The 14,155-nt window shown below is 34.8% G+C and overlaps 2 protein-coding genes across 2 annotated transcripts; both read left to right on the forward strand.

Moving 5' to 3' along the window:
• The first annotated feature begins 3,218 nt into the window (after positions 1–3,218).
• On the forward strand, positions 3,219–4,369 carry LOC118739861 (gamma-glutamylcyclotransferase-like). The gene is made up of 2 exons (XM_036471356.1): positions 3,219–3,644; positions 3,853–4,369. Exons 1-2 carry the CDS (start codon positions 3,313–3,315, stop codon positions 4,169–4,171), a joined length of 651 nt encoding a protein of 216 aa, XP_036327249.1. The 5' UTR covers positions 3,219–3,312; the 3' UTR covers positions 4,172–4,369.
• A 1,770-nt stretch (positions 4,370–6,139) lies between these two features.
• LOC118739862 (gamma-glutamylcyclotransferase-like) lies at positions 6,140–9,552 on the forward strand. The gene is made up of 4 exons (XM_036471358.1): positions 6,140–6,248; positions 8,494–8,598; positions 8,667–8,800; positions 9,094–9,552. The coding sequence occupies exons 2-4, from the start codon at positions 8,494–8,496 to the stop codon at positions 9,404–9,406; spliced, it is 552 nt and encodes a 183-aa protein (XP_036327251.1). The 5' UTR covers positions 6,140–6,248; the 3' UTR covers positions 9,407–9,552.
• The last annotated feature ends 4,603 nt before the right edge of the window (positions 9,553–14,155 follow it).

Here is a 14,155-nt window from a genome sequence, read left to right on the forward strand (position 1 = left end):
AATGCGGGTTTTACAAATATCTCGACTCCTGCGCCACCTAGCGGATTAAAACATCTTTTAAATTGTATTGTCCTCGAGTTCTGAGCTAAGTTTGAAGTTTCAAGTCTGTAGCTCATCGGGAAGTTTGTTAAATATTGACTGCAAAGTTCCAGGACATACATACATACATACATACATACATACAAGTGAAGTTAAATAAAAGCTTGTAAAATTAACGCGATGTATAGCGTCTAGAAATTTGCGCTTTATACTACTAAAATTTAATGGCCTACAAAACTGCATACATACATTTTGTTTTTTTTTAATTTCTGAACAAAAAGTTTGATATTTTTGGGGGATTTCGGTAATGTTTGTTGAATTTTTTAATTTTTGTGCAAAATTAGCCAAAAACTGGTCAAAACAAAAGGTTTCTATTATTTCTTCCGCCACTGTATATCCGACAGTGCAAATTTAAGTGACGCTAGATTGTATGCCGATCTAAGCAGTGAGGTGAGTAGAACACAATAACAAATAATAAGTTTCATTCCAAATAAATATAACGTAGTAAAAAGTGAGAAAACACTTTGGTGCATCACTTGCAAAATTCTAAATAATTTATAACTACGTATGCAAAGCGCTCTCTGTTCTAATGATGCCTGTGCAAAAAAAAAACTTATTTTATAATTTCTGCATTAAAAATTCATAAATAAATGGCCGATTTGATAACAAAGAATATTTGTAAATATAATATTTGTGATCGAAATTCACCCAATTAAAATGAATTATGATAGAAGGCGAAGCTTTCACCTTGCAGTAGGTACCTTTAATCTTTCAGGTAGATTTTATTTTGCAATTTTTCTTTGTTTGTTTTCTTGCCCTCTTTTTGGATTTCTAGCTATAGAGCATCTAAATAATGCCTCGTTAACTTGCTTTTGAACTCTATCACAATTTCACAAAAAAGATCCCTTATTAATGCCCTTTTTAAAGATGATTGTTGTCCTTATAAAATATGCAGCAAAAAATTATACGAATTGATTCAAGCATTCAAGTGAAACTGTAGAAAAGTTATTGTTTAAAAATTTTCAAGGATTTCTATTGATTGTAGAACAACTTTTTTTGTTATTGTAAATTTTTTTGAGGACTTACGTTGATTGTAAAATAGTGCTTTTAGTAGCGTAATATTACCAAGGATTAAATTTTATTGCAGAATAATTATTCTTTTGCTATACGCCTTCCGGAGATCATAGAAATTGATCGAAGAAAAAAGAAATTCTTTGGAACTGCCCACTCCTTTGCCAATCTTGTATGGTTCGAGGATCAATGATCCCTTTTGACAGGAATCGCTTAAATTGGCAGACCCCACGTTGGCCGCCAAATATAAAATATCCTTGAATCTTTTTTAAATTAAATTTTCTGTAGGAATTTTCCAATAGAAATACATATGTTACAAATTAAAAAGTATTTGCGATCTTATCTTGATCGTTCAAGTGAAAATTTTATTCTAAAATAAATCAAATCATTTCATTTCAAAATTCAATACAAAATTCTAATGCTCTACTCAGAATTGCAGTGGCCGACGGTAAAGCGGTCTGCGGTTAACCGCTGTCAAAATGGAAACTCACAAAGGCATATGGAATGGCTCATATTTGCGGCGGCAGCGTTTTCACCGCCGACATTTTTCGGTTAATTTAAATTTAAGCTCTACCCAGAATTACAGCGGACGACGTGAAGTCCGTCAGCGTAAGCATAATTGCGGCGCACGACGGCTTCCGTCAAATGTCTTTTTGATTTGAAAATTATCATTAAATGAAATATTTTTTCGATACGTTCGTGTATGTAGATTTGCTAGAAATAAAAATGGATGAAAACATTGCAAAATTTGTGAAAATAATAAAAATACTACTATCAATACTCAATCAACATTGTGCCGTCCCCGCTGGGCGGTAAAAATAGAAATAAATTTAAACCAACCGAAAAACGCCGGCAGTAAAAACGCTGCCGCCACAATTATGAGCCATTCCATATACCTTTGTTACTTTTAGTTTTGACAGCGGTTAACCGACGACCGCTTTACCGTCGTCCGCTGCAATTCTGGGTAGAACTACAGTGCTTTTTAGTACAGTTATTTTGTAGCACACCCAACAAGCTAACAGTGATCCTTAACTCATACATATACCTGAACGTTAAGGCTAGGCAGGACTTTTTCTGGTGAACCTAGATGGTTAAGAGTGCGTTTTCACATTCGATATTTCTCGGACTTGAATAAAATCTATTCATCCTGTGGAGTTTTAAGGTTTAAATTCACCATATTTTATTCAAAAGGGTACTGATCATTTTCTTACTCCGCTCATTACTCATATAAATATGGATCATGCAGGGAAATCGCGGATTAGTGAATAAAATTTCTAGTTCGGGACAAGATCTTTATCGCCAAAAACGAACTAGTCCGATAGTAACTAGATCCCCACCGAAATGTTATACTCTTGAAAAAACTATTTTATTTCACTTTTTTGATTAGAAATCTATATCTAAGATGACGAATTTAAAACTGGCCCGGAGTTAGTAAGAACTAGATCTTATCTGTTGAATTTAGAACTACATACTTTGGAACTATCGAAAAAGGGATGCAGCGGGGGCTTGTTTACTTTACATAGATATGTGTTTGTCGGCTTTTTCGTTCAAATGCACTTTCATTCTGCACTTCGCAGGTGCTTTTTCATAGTTTGGTAATACAAAACAAAAGTTTGTGTTAACATATTGACATCTTGGGACCGTCTGGAATCTAACCAATAACAGCGAGCACCTCTGCAAACTCAGCTACAGCAAAAGTATGTAAAGTTGTATAGTATTTACGTCGAAATTTTACTTAAATTTGTGCTGCGTCCCCGATATTTCTAAATGCACCTAATTGATAGTGAATCTGAATATTTTTTAGTTTGAATATTGCTGCGCTCATACATCGACCTTTAGGCTATTAAGCTAATACAAACTACTACATCTTAAAGCGAGAATTACCTGATAATAACAATAATATATGGGAATTCTAAAATGCAAACAAACATACAATAGATGTGAAAGTGGATGAAGAAATACATAAGAATATATTTATGTATATGTATGTACGTATGAATGAAGATTAATTCAATAAAGCGAAATCATACACATCTACACACATACATAGGTATTTTAAATTCAAATCCAAATTTCACACCGAAGCTTGCTTCAGCAGTAATCTAATCTAGCACTGGCAGTCTAATTTAGACAAACCAAGCGTATAGATACAAGGCATTCAATTGGAAATAAAACTTTCATTAAAAGAATTTATGAATTGAAATGATTTCAAAATATCTTATTTTATTCGCACTACTCTACCCCTATCTATCCTGCGCCAATGCCTACGTTATAACGACTGAGTTACCCGAACGTTTGGGTAATAAATTCATTTATTTCGGTTATGGCAGTAATATGCTTACGAAACGAATACATATACAAAATCCGACGGCACAAAAAATCGGTATGGGCATTTTAAAGGATTATAGACTAGATTTTAATACATTTACGGAGCGTTGGGGTGGTGCACCGGCGACCATCGTACCCACAGATGGTGCCTACGTTTATGGCACACTCTGGGAGATCGATTTGAGCAATTTAGTAGATATTGATGAGTGAGTGGTTTTGAAATAAATAAAGACTTATGGTACTATTCACAAAAAAAATTAAATTGATTTATGGAGCTTTATATAAATATAAATTTTCGATTTATAAAGCAGTTAAAGTCCTCTTTATTATTTTATTTTATTTTCTTTCATTTTAGTTTTCTTTATTTTTTATCTCATTAATTTAATTTCAAAATTTATTTTCTTTTATTTGCAGTCAAGAAGGCGTCCACGAAGGCATTTACTATCCAGTCAGTTTACCTGTTATGTTGCCGAATAACACTATGATTACTGCACGCGCCTATTTGCTGGCCGATCAACCAAAAGCACGTTTAAATGACTTTTCCAGCGCTGACAAAGTGCCAATTACGCGTCAACCTTCGATAACTTATTTGCAGTGTTTGGTAAAGGGTGCTGAAGAAACCGGTATTGTGCCCTGGTATGTGGATTGGCTGAGGGCTGTGAAGCATAATGGGCATGTTGCACCGGATTTGGAGCGCATACTAGAATTAAAGGATGTGAAGTTGAATTCTTAAAATACATCTTAAATTGGCAAGATGGATGACTGTGATATATTTACAAATATGTACATATTTACTTAGTTGTATTGGCTTTATTTGTAAGTTTTTTAAAGGATATTTTGATTTCTATCGAAATTAAAAAAATCGTTTTAGATTTATAGATATGTATTTTCTATTTGAGAAACTAAAAAATAAACCCAAAATATTATTTTTTAGATAAAAAGACTTTTACTTTATATGGCAAAGGAATAGTTCCTGTTTTGTAATTCCATAATAAAAAAAAAAATGCATTTTGAAATTGGCGAAGTACGTATTGCATATTTTCTGCAAAAGAGACATGATCGAAAAAATCAAAAACCAGAGAAAACAGCTTTCAAATTTTGAATTTAGATATCGACAGCTGATCGACCTACATATATCGGCAGCCGATTCAAAAACGTCCTATATAGTAATAGCACTAGTGTGTATACGGCGAAAACTTGCGAGGTTGTGTACAAACGTGTGAAATAGGATGTAAGGTTACGTAATAACTCATTCTCTGTAAATTGTGCGATAACTTAAAGTTTTATAAAATTTATTTTATTCCAAATAATATAATCATAATAAATAACAATATTTCGTGTGAAAATTATTGGATGTACCTCAAAAGTGTATTTTTTCTAAAAAAAAAATTATATCTCCGAAAACAAAAAATTTAGCTACTAGGGATCTAGCTCGATTGTAGTGTTCATAGTGCCTATTTTCTTGTGAAAAAGTGTGCAGGAAAAAAAACATAGTTGTTGCAAAAATTGGTTTCTGAAAAATTTTTATACAAAATAAATCAAAAATTTATAAAAATTAAAATCGCTAATTCCAACATTTTATTTTGAAGTGGCAACTAACGTTTCTAACATTTTAGTAAAAAATTGTTGAAATCCATTAATTTTTAATATAAGTATTTACTAAATATCGAGAGTTATAAAAAAAAAACAAAATAGCTTATAGGCTTTTCGGTAAAAAAAACGAGTCTCATTATTTCGACCAACAAACAACATATTTCAGTTTCATCGAAATAAAAAATAATGCCGGTTCCTGACCGGTTTTCTTGGAAAGCATCTATTGTATTTGACACAGCATTTTGCAGCTTGCTACCTATGCATGCAACAACTTTGCAATGGGGTGCCCTCGTACTCTTGCAACGTGCAACGTGCAAGACTTCGAGAATACCCCTACTGATTTAAGCAATTTTGCTAGAGGAAAATTTGTTTTCCATTTCTTGTGCGTAATTTTATATAAAATTTTCATTTTTCTTGAGAGCCGCAGACAGCCCTTAAAACCTAAATTTCTTATCTTTAATTCGAAAATTGCAACGCCCTTTCTATAAGTTTCTTGGAATCGAAAACAAAATTTCGAAAGAAATGTTATCATCGAAGGGATATTCTGCTGAAATCAAAAATAAAATCTTCATATTGTTAACTTAAGTGCTAAAACTGCCACGCCCATTTCTAGGAATTTGTCGCCTTAAGCAAACATGTCTCCGAAAAAACATATTTACTGGATGGGTGTTCTACCGGAACCAGCAATAAAATTCACATTTTTGCTAAAACACGATTTTTTACACCTTGCTAGTTAGGGTTCAGAGATTCTGTTTTCTTGCCATTCTACAAAGTTTTGTATTACTTACAACTTATATTCCTGTTAACTTGTTTTTATTTCCTTCCGCTAAATTATATTTTTGTTCATTACTGACTACGTATACATAGGGTTTACATAGCCGAAAATAAAGCTCAACCAAGCTTATAAAAAAGCTTTATCCATTGCATTAACTGTAAATTTTTCGTTTCACCGAATTTAGGCAAACAAAGCACCCTTTTATTGCTGCAGCATTTTTGCTTATAAAAGCTCACTTCAAATAAGCTTTACAACCAATTGTAAATCAAAAGCTTTTACTTCTTATCAAACATTGTATGTACACATGTCAACTTGACATTCGCTTCTACAACATTGAACTTGACGTATTCGTTTATAAACGTGAAATAGAAATTGTGTGAAACGCGTCGAGAAAAGAAAAAAATATTAGTTGCGTGCAGTAAACAGTAGATATTTAAAAAAAGTAAGTAAATCAAATAATCGATATGCATATAATATGTAAATTAAAATGCAAGTAGATCCAAATGAATACGACAGCGGTTAGCCGCGCTAGCGCTACAGCTGTTTTATGGTTGCTTTGGGGAAGCACTTTCACAACGAAAGTAAAGCAAACAGCAAACAAGAAAATTTAGCCAACGAACAGCTGATTTTCATAAAAGCTTTTAGCAATCTATTACAATTAAAAAAGCTTTAAAGTAAAGGTGTGGTCACATGTTTAGCTCGGAAGATAATACTTTCAAAAAAAAAAAACGACATTATATAAGACGTGAGCGATTTCATATTGTTTCCTGGCCCGTCAAAATTCGTATTAAGGGATATGCTACTTTAACTGTATTTTAGTAAATATGATCCTGAAGGTCTAGCTCAGTGAATCTTCCTTATACAAAATACATATCACTAGAAGATTCGCATTTCAATAAATATTGCGATAGTCAGAGCCTTGTTATCAGCGAGTAAATAGGATCATTATACGTTTTGTGTTTTTCTGCCGTGCAAATTCAGAGCTTTTACTCTATGCGCGTTCAAATAAAATCTATAGAAAGCTTCAAAAAGGTTTTTTTTTGGCCATTGCTGGTTTATAAAGATTTTTTCCAATCGTTTCTCTATCGAGATATGTAATACATTCAATCTAACATCAATCTAAATAACAATTTGCAAAATGGTGAACTTTGCCGTATAAACGCTGAGTTAATTTTTTATTTGCAAATAACTAAATCACGCAAATAAATATTGATTAGTGGTACTATTTGCAAATAAGCGCAAGACGCTGCAGTTCTTAGGTTAATTTTATTTTTCGATGGTCATATTATTGCCTTTTTATAATCAGGCAATATTAAAAAATAATTTTTCACCATCGAATAAACAGTGAGTTAGGTATTTGCAAATAGCTTACGTATAAACGTAGTATGTATCAATAATTAACTAAGAGAGCTTTAACTGTATGCACGGCTTTACAAAATTTATATAAAGCTTTGAAAAGCTTTTCCGGTGGGATATGTTTTGGTCGCGGCAGCTATATCTCATTTTGTCATTGTTTTAGGGCGATACGCTTCTCTGCAAAAAATTCCAATAGTTCGGGATGACTCCGAGATCACCCGGAAAGGCGTAAGCGACTCGTATGACTTTTACAGGGCAATTCTGGCAACGGTCTTTCAACTCACCACAGTCTTTCGAAATATAAAAGTCTTTGACCTATAGAATAACACTAATAATAATAATAACTAAAATAACACTGGGTGTACCCACTTACCCCTTTAAACCGGCAGAAGAAAAAAAAAAACGTTTTTTGTTTCGCAACACTTTGGCCTAATTTTTAAGAATCCGATTAGTTGTTTATGAAGCTGAAATACAGTTTCTGAACGCACTCTGCAATACCTTTCCAACGATACCTCAAACATGTCGATTGGACGTCTGGATAAAAACTTCCAAATCTCGTGTATATATAGGGTTCCCAACCGTACTATAATATAAAGTATTGTACTATTTTTTGGGTCTGCGTACTATATACTGTTGGAAAAAAATATAGTATGCAAAAACACTATCCTAAAAATTTGACGCAACGAAATAAAAACAAATTGTTTCTTTTTAACCCTTCTGCAGTGTTAGCAAATTACCTCTTCCTATTATGTTTTGGGTCATTTTGACCCATTTGATTTAAGGATGTTGAAAGAAAATTAAATTAAGAAAAAAATAAATTAAATTAAAAAAGTACAAAAAATAAGGTTGTAAAAATGAAATGAAATTAAAAAATGTATATATATTTTTCTTTTTTTTAAGCAATAAAATCTAAAAATGAAAAGAATATAAAATTAAAAACATTTACATAAAAAATTAAGAGTCAAAGCCGCGTTTATAGAAGATTAAAGTTCACAATATTGCTGTTGTGAATTGAAAACTCCAATGATTAACAAAATGGTTGAAAAAATATGAAATTTCGAATCAAATCATTTCGATCATTTCCGGACCTCATTTGTAAAGAAATAAATATTGTACCAGCATGCTGGTATGTTTTATGCTGCGAGCAAGCTGGTGTCATGCATTTCCTCTTTAAGACTTTTGTGCCAGAATAACAAAAGTCTTTCGAACAAAATATTTTGTCCATCTGTCTTTCATTTGTCATACGAAGCACTTTGCTACGACCACTACTTTGGATTCTCCGCTTTGTTTCGTCAACGCCGAATAAAATAATTCCGTCTTGGTATTTCCAGATGACTTCAAAGTTTTACTACTTCGGCTTCGGGAGCAATTTACTAGCCAAGAGAATACACATACAAAATCCAACAGCAGTGCGGATAGGTTCAGGGAAGCTGGAAGTAATTGATATGTTTATTACATAATATTACCAACGTTTTGATATTTCACTTTCTTTTTAATCCCATAGGATTATCAACTAGATTTTTTTACTAGCTCGCGTACTTGGCTTGGAGCGCCAGCAACAGTTGTGCCCAAGAAGGGCTCTTGTGTATATGGAGCCATATGGCAGATTGATAATAGCAACTTAAAGGATTTAGATGAGTGAGTGTAAACAGGCAAATATTAATAAATAATTAACTCTTTTAGTAACAAGGCATGCCTATTCATCATAGGACTACTCTACTCTCAGTCTAAAATTAAAGCCAGGCTGACACTAACTGGCTTTTGGTTCTGAAAGGTTTAAAATATGAACAGGAAATAGAAAAAAAATTCAGAAAGATTGAAATGAAATCAAGATTGGTGAAAAAAGTTCTTAAGAAAGCGACTTCTAAATGCAACTTCGCGATTTCCAATAAAAACTTATTAACAATATTTGATTCTTCATTTATTTCCAGTCAAGAAGGTGTCTCACACGGCATCTACGTGCCCATAACAGTATCGGTAGTAGCTCTTAGCGATTGCAAGCCGATCGAATGTCGCGCTTATCATTTAACAACACAACCAACGGGAGATGTGAGAAGCATAAAACATGAGGAGATCCCCTACGATCGACAGCCATCGAAAACGTATCTGAAAACTATTGTGAAAGGCGCCGTGGAGACGCGCCTGCCTTCCGATTATGTACAGTGGCTGCGCACCATCAAACATAATGGCAAGATGGTGGAAGTGTTGGAGAAAAAATTAGAATTGCATGATGTGGAGCTGTAAAGTGCATGAGCTCAAGTTAGCGATAAAAAAATATTACTTAAAAAAGTTTAGAGAGCTTATCTATTCCTATTCAGGGTAGAAATATATACTAGAAGCATTTATGAGGCACAGAATTTATATTAAAAAATTAGATTACTTTCAAGTTTACTTACTCAACCGCTGGTGTTGGTATACTTTTAAAGTAAAAATAAAAAGAAGAGTAAAATATCAAGTACAATTTTTAATATTTAAACTCTGCAAAATCCAACTTAGTACCTTGTCCAAAAATATAAACTTCCTGCAAATTAAGCCGAAATTTTGTACGCAGTTTGGTCGAAAATGGAAGTTAATCGTCGAAATAATATCAGATTTAAAATTTTCATCCCCAGTTCTAAATAAGTTTAAAAACACCCTTACAATTTTAAACTTTGAAAGGAAGTTTTTTGAAAATTTTTTACTATTGTGCCCTCCTTGGGAGGCACACTCTTCACTGTAAACAGTATAGTTTGTTCGCCATTCAACACAGGATTCGCCGCTTCACAACTTTCAGTCCATCCCAGTTCGCATTTATCTCTTCGTACCCACAGGCATTGGCCGCAGTATCGGAGGCAATAACGCTATGGATAAGATGGCCCTTGCAGTATTTTATTTCTTCAGTGATCCCCGGTCGAAGCGGTGGTGCTCAGTAGTGAGCAAAGCCACAGTTTTCCTTCTCATGTATTACTGTCCAGATGATTGGAATATCACTACAGCCACTAAAGACCAAACTCTTCTGAAAGTGTAACCCCCGACGCAATGGGCCTACTGCCCCATGCACAAACATGATGGGTTCTGCCGACCGTAGAAGAAAATTTCTACTGCTTAAGCTATCCTGCCAGATCGCGCTCACTCTTACTCCTTTAGGCTAATGAAAGAGGTCCCTCGCCGGTATCGGTGAGTCATTGACAGCGAGCTGCATCATTTTTGCTAGCGAATGGTTCACTTCCGATTCTAAAGAATTGTAGATTGGTACTACCTCGCCGCTTTCCTCCAAAATGGGTGCCTGGTCGTTGACACAGGAGACTTATTCTCCCTGTTGAACCACGACAGTATTTGAAACCTCCCTAAGGTCGGCCAGGAACGATGAACCCAGATGATGCAGCCTGCTTCTACACATTGCAGGGAATTTACACAAGAGTTGCAAGACTATTTCCTCCTCTTCGTCGTACTTGCAGCTTCTGAAACATCTACGAAAAGGCACGCTGAGCCTTTCTGCATGCTTAACTATTAGACAGTGCCCGGTTAGAGCCACCACTACGTTAGATATAACCTCTTTTCTAAGAGAGTATACACTTCGTGACCGCTTCCGGTCTCATTTAGGCCAAGTCTGCCTGAAAATTCGACAAGTCGTACTTTGGCTCCATCTTTCTTCAGCTTGTTTGTAAACAAATTCACTAAGTAGCAGCTTGCAAGTGGCAAAAGGCATACACCAATGCGTTCTTCACCAGGAAGAATCTGCTTGGTCGTGCTTTGCCACCCAAATTCATCTGCCATGCTGATTCCTACATGTTCCCATGACCAGGGACCCCAGTGAGGTGTAGTCTGTTCTGAACGTGAAAGAGCTCAGAGATTTGATTGCAGCCTGGATATCACTAAAAATGAAGACGTCCCTTCCCATCATCTCGGTTCCAAGATTCTCAGCAGCTTCCATGAAAGCTGAAACTGCAGCTTGGAATACGCTGAAGTAGTCCGGTAACCTAAAATAAGAAAAGAAAATTAAACTTAATTCATCAGTTAATTGAAATATGTATAATCACTTTAGGCTGATATACTTTTCATTAGGGTTGACATCTTTTTTTTTAAGGACATCTCATCTGCAACGCTATTTAGAATTTCCAAAACGAGAAGTCAAATTAAAGAACTCGGATTCTACATAGACGTTCACAGGTTTTATTTGTTGAAGTTAGAGCTTTTTAGCGGTACAGGTTGATTTGAAATTTGACGAAATGAAAACCGACACCATGCGAGACCTCTCATCACTCAGAAATGGTTTAGATAAATAATTAAGAAATTTTTTTGAGGTTTTGAATAGGGTTTCACCTGTTAAATTCAATTTTTGGCGTTTTAACGCCATCCGGGCTTACTAGCATTATTTAATTTTGACACTCGGGTATATAAAAGATTTTTTGAAATAATTCTCGGTAGTATTTTGAAAACAAATTTCACACAGAAACCTTCAGGACTAGATTCAATACCTCAAATCTCTATTTGGATTGTTACTGTTCATGCTGGTTGTAAGGTTTATATTAAGCCGTAGATTAAATGCCACTTCGTAAGCTTTAAAACAATCTGCTTTAGTGGTATATTTTGTTTGAAAGATGGTCTCTTTTTCACCACAAAAAAATTGTAGCCTTACCTCGTAGTTTGTAAAAAGCTTCTCGTTAAATCAGAATACCCCAGTCATAGTGCATTACTTTTCTAGAGATGTTAACAACCTACCCACAGTATTACTAAGAACCCCAATTCCCTAACTTCAAAAAACAAAAATACCAAAATTGGGAATACTTTCGAAAACTTGCTAACGTGTCCAACTTAGTATGTCCAACTGCCAAGTGCAGAAAGTTCATTTCAATATCGAGTTACGGTGTGCAAAGGTGATTACAAAAAATGCCAAACAGAAATTTATGCAAATACGAACAGAAAGTTTTCCAACACCCAAATGTACCCTTACAATAAAGTAAACAAATACAATACAATGCTGCAACAAATCGACAAACAAATATTGTAGTAGTTACTTGGTAACATTTTGGAGGTAATATCGTGGAAAGGGCTGAGGAGTTCGCAAATATTCATTTCATACACAATAATGCTGCATCGCAAGACGATAAGAGCATGCTGAGCGCAAGTGTATGTAAGTGGCAATGTTGTTCAAAAGCAGCTACATAGCTGTATGGTCATTCAGTGCAGCTGCTAACTGGTAACTGGCACTATTTGGAGTGCTTACATTACGCATACGCCATGGCGTCGACTTTCCACAGTAACACTGTTTGCACTTTACATTTTAATCCCTAACGAAAGTTTGTAGTGTAGTTTACAATTTTCAAATATTCGCATCTCTGGAACTTTTTTCATGGAAAATGGCAACTTAGGTGCACTGCAAGTAGCAACAAATATTTGCATGTGGCATGTGGAAAAGTGTGAAAGCCAAATATGCGCTGAGTGTTAATGAAATGCAGCAAAGGTTGCTACTTCTTTATTTTACTACACTTTTCCCTCTCAGCTCCTCGATTGGCAAGCGAGCGGATATTAGCTGTTAAGTCTGCAATGGCTAATACACGAAATGGTAAATTATGGAAATTGGCCAAGTTAAGAGGCTAGCAGCCGCACAATGTGAAAGGGTTCGTTTTTGTTTGTTTATGCAAATTAGTGCCAAAGTGCATAGAGAAAGAGTAGTTAATATTTAAATTAATAAAAGACTGGAGGGTTAAAGTGCTGGAGGGCAGAAGAACTTGGGGTCTAAATTAGAGGGTAAAGCAATAATTGTAGAAAACTAAACGCAAAGCGAAGAAACTTGTTGTCCGGCCAGCAGCAGGCCAAAAAATTTACACTTCCAGACAAGTTTCAGATGGTACCTAGCTACTTTGCATATACATATATACTTCTCGTGTCGTATCAAACACAGCCGCCCAAAGTGCTGTTGCGCTGCAGTAAATTGCATTTTAATTGTACTTTAAGAGCGCTAAGAAAGTTTTGAAAAACTCAAGATGTTTTGTTGCAAAAATTCATCTGCTCTTACGAAATATAGAATAGAGCACACAAATGGACATTGAAATGCTATTAGCAGACAAAACGCAAGGAATTTCCTCGTTTCTACCCTTTAAATACTTGGTAAATTTTGCTAGTGAATTGTGGGTATTGGCCTTTTTATGCTTTTGCCAAATTGCTAATCATCATAAATAAGTGATTAAAAATAATTAAACTTGACTTGAGAGAATTGAAAAAGAAGACGGCAACAAGAATTAAAAATATTAACTAGTTGCCACGTTGAAGAAGCTAAGACATATTCTAGCTAGTAGCTGGCTACTCGAAATTTGCATAAAGAGTCTGGTTGATGAAATTGTTGAGGATTTTCTTTGGATTTTTTTCAGATTTTCCATTTCATTTAAGTATTTTTGAAAGCATTTCCTGGATAATTATATACTATTAATTCGACTGATACCTCAGCACATTCAGTGGCTACTTTATATGTTAACCAAAGAACCAAGCCAAAACAGCAACGGTAACTCTCTACAGTTGTAAGGAAGCAGATACGAGAAATAGTAGCATCGCCCCTAAACTAATGACCGTATTTAAGTCAATCTGTTATGTGGCGCAGAGGTTTAATGACAAAGTCCAAACAAAAAGTCGATCACATTCGCTCTTCCAAAAGCACAATGAATTGGGTTACCCCAGAAACAGAAGCAGAGTGCTTAATACGAGGATACTATATGAGATTATAGGAAAGCGAAGGAGATTTTTAAGACAAAAGGAGCTACCTGGATGGAAAGTAATGCAGTGCATTCTACTAATAAGGGAAGATAATTTTAGCTTACCAGTTTATACAGACTGCTGCGTATCACTGCTTACCCACAAAGTATAGGAGATCATTACCAAATAGAGAAACTCGGCCTGGGGATGTATTAGAATCAAAGACATCTCTCCAAGTCTACATCAACAGAATATGACTTAAAAATTCTTTCCCTTCGCTTCGCCATTACATCGTCTTTCAAGCAGAAGGGTTAACTACACAAG

Source organism: Rhagoletis pomonella, unplaced genomic scaffold (genome assembly GCF_013731165.1).
Source record: "Rhagoletis pomonella isolate Grant_MI unplaced genomic scaffold, Rhpom_1.0 Rhpom_scaffold_00005, whole genome shotgun sequence".
NCBI lineage: Eukaryota > Metazoa > Arthropoda > Insecta > Diptera > Tephritidae > Rhagoletis > Rhagoletis pomonella.

Excerpts from the sequence above, each read along its gene's own strand:
- LOC118739862 (XM_036471358.1), top strand. The coding sequence starts at position 8,494 with ATGACTTCAAAGTTTTACTACTTCGGCTTCGGGAGCAATTTACTAGCC. Across the intron at positions 8,599-8,666 it reads TAGGTTCAGGGAAGCTGGAA|GATTATCAACTAGATTTTTT; the intron begins GTAATTGATATG and ends TTAATCCCATAG. Across the intron at positions 8,801-9,093 it reads AACTTAAAGGATTTAGATGA|TCAAGAAGGTGTCTCACACG; the intron begins GTGAGTGTAAAC and ends ATTTATTTCCAG.
- LOC118739861 (XM_036471356.1), top strand. The coding sequence starts at position 3,313 with ATGATTTCAAAATATCTTATTTTATTCGCACTACTCTACCCCTATCTA. Across the intron at positions 3,645-3,852 it reads AATTTAGTAGATATTGATGA|TCAAGAAGGCGTCCACGAAG; the intron begins GTGAGTGGTTTT and ends TTTTATTTGCAG.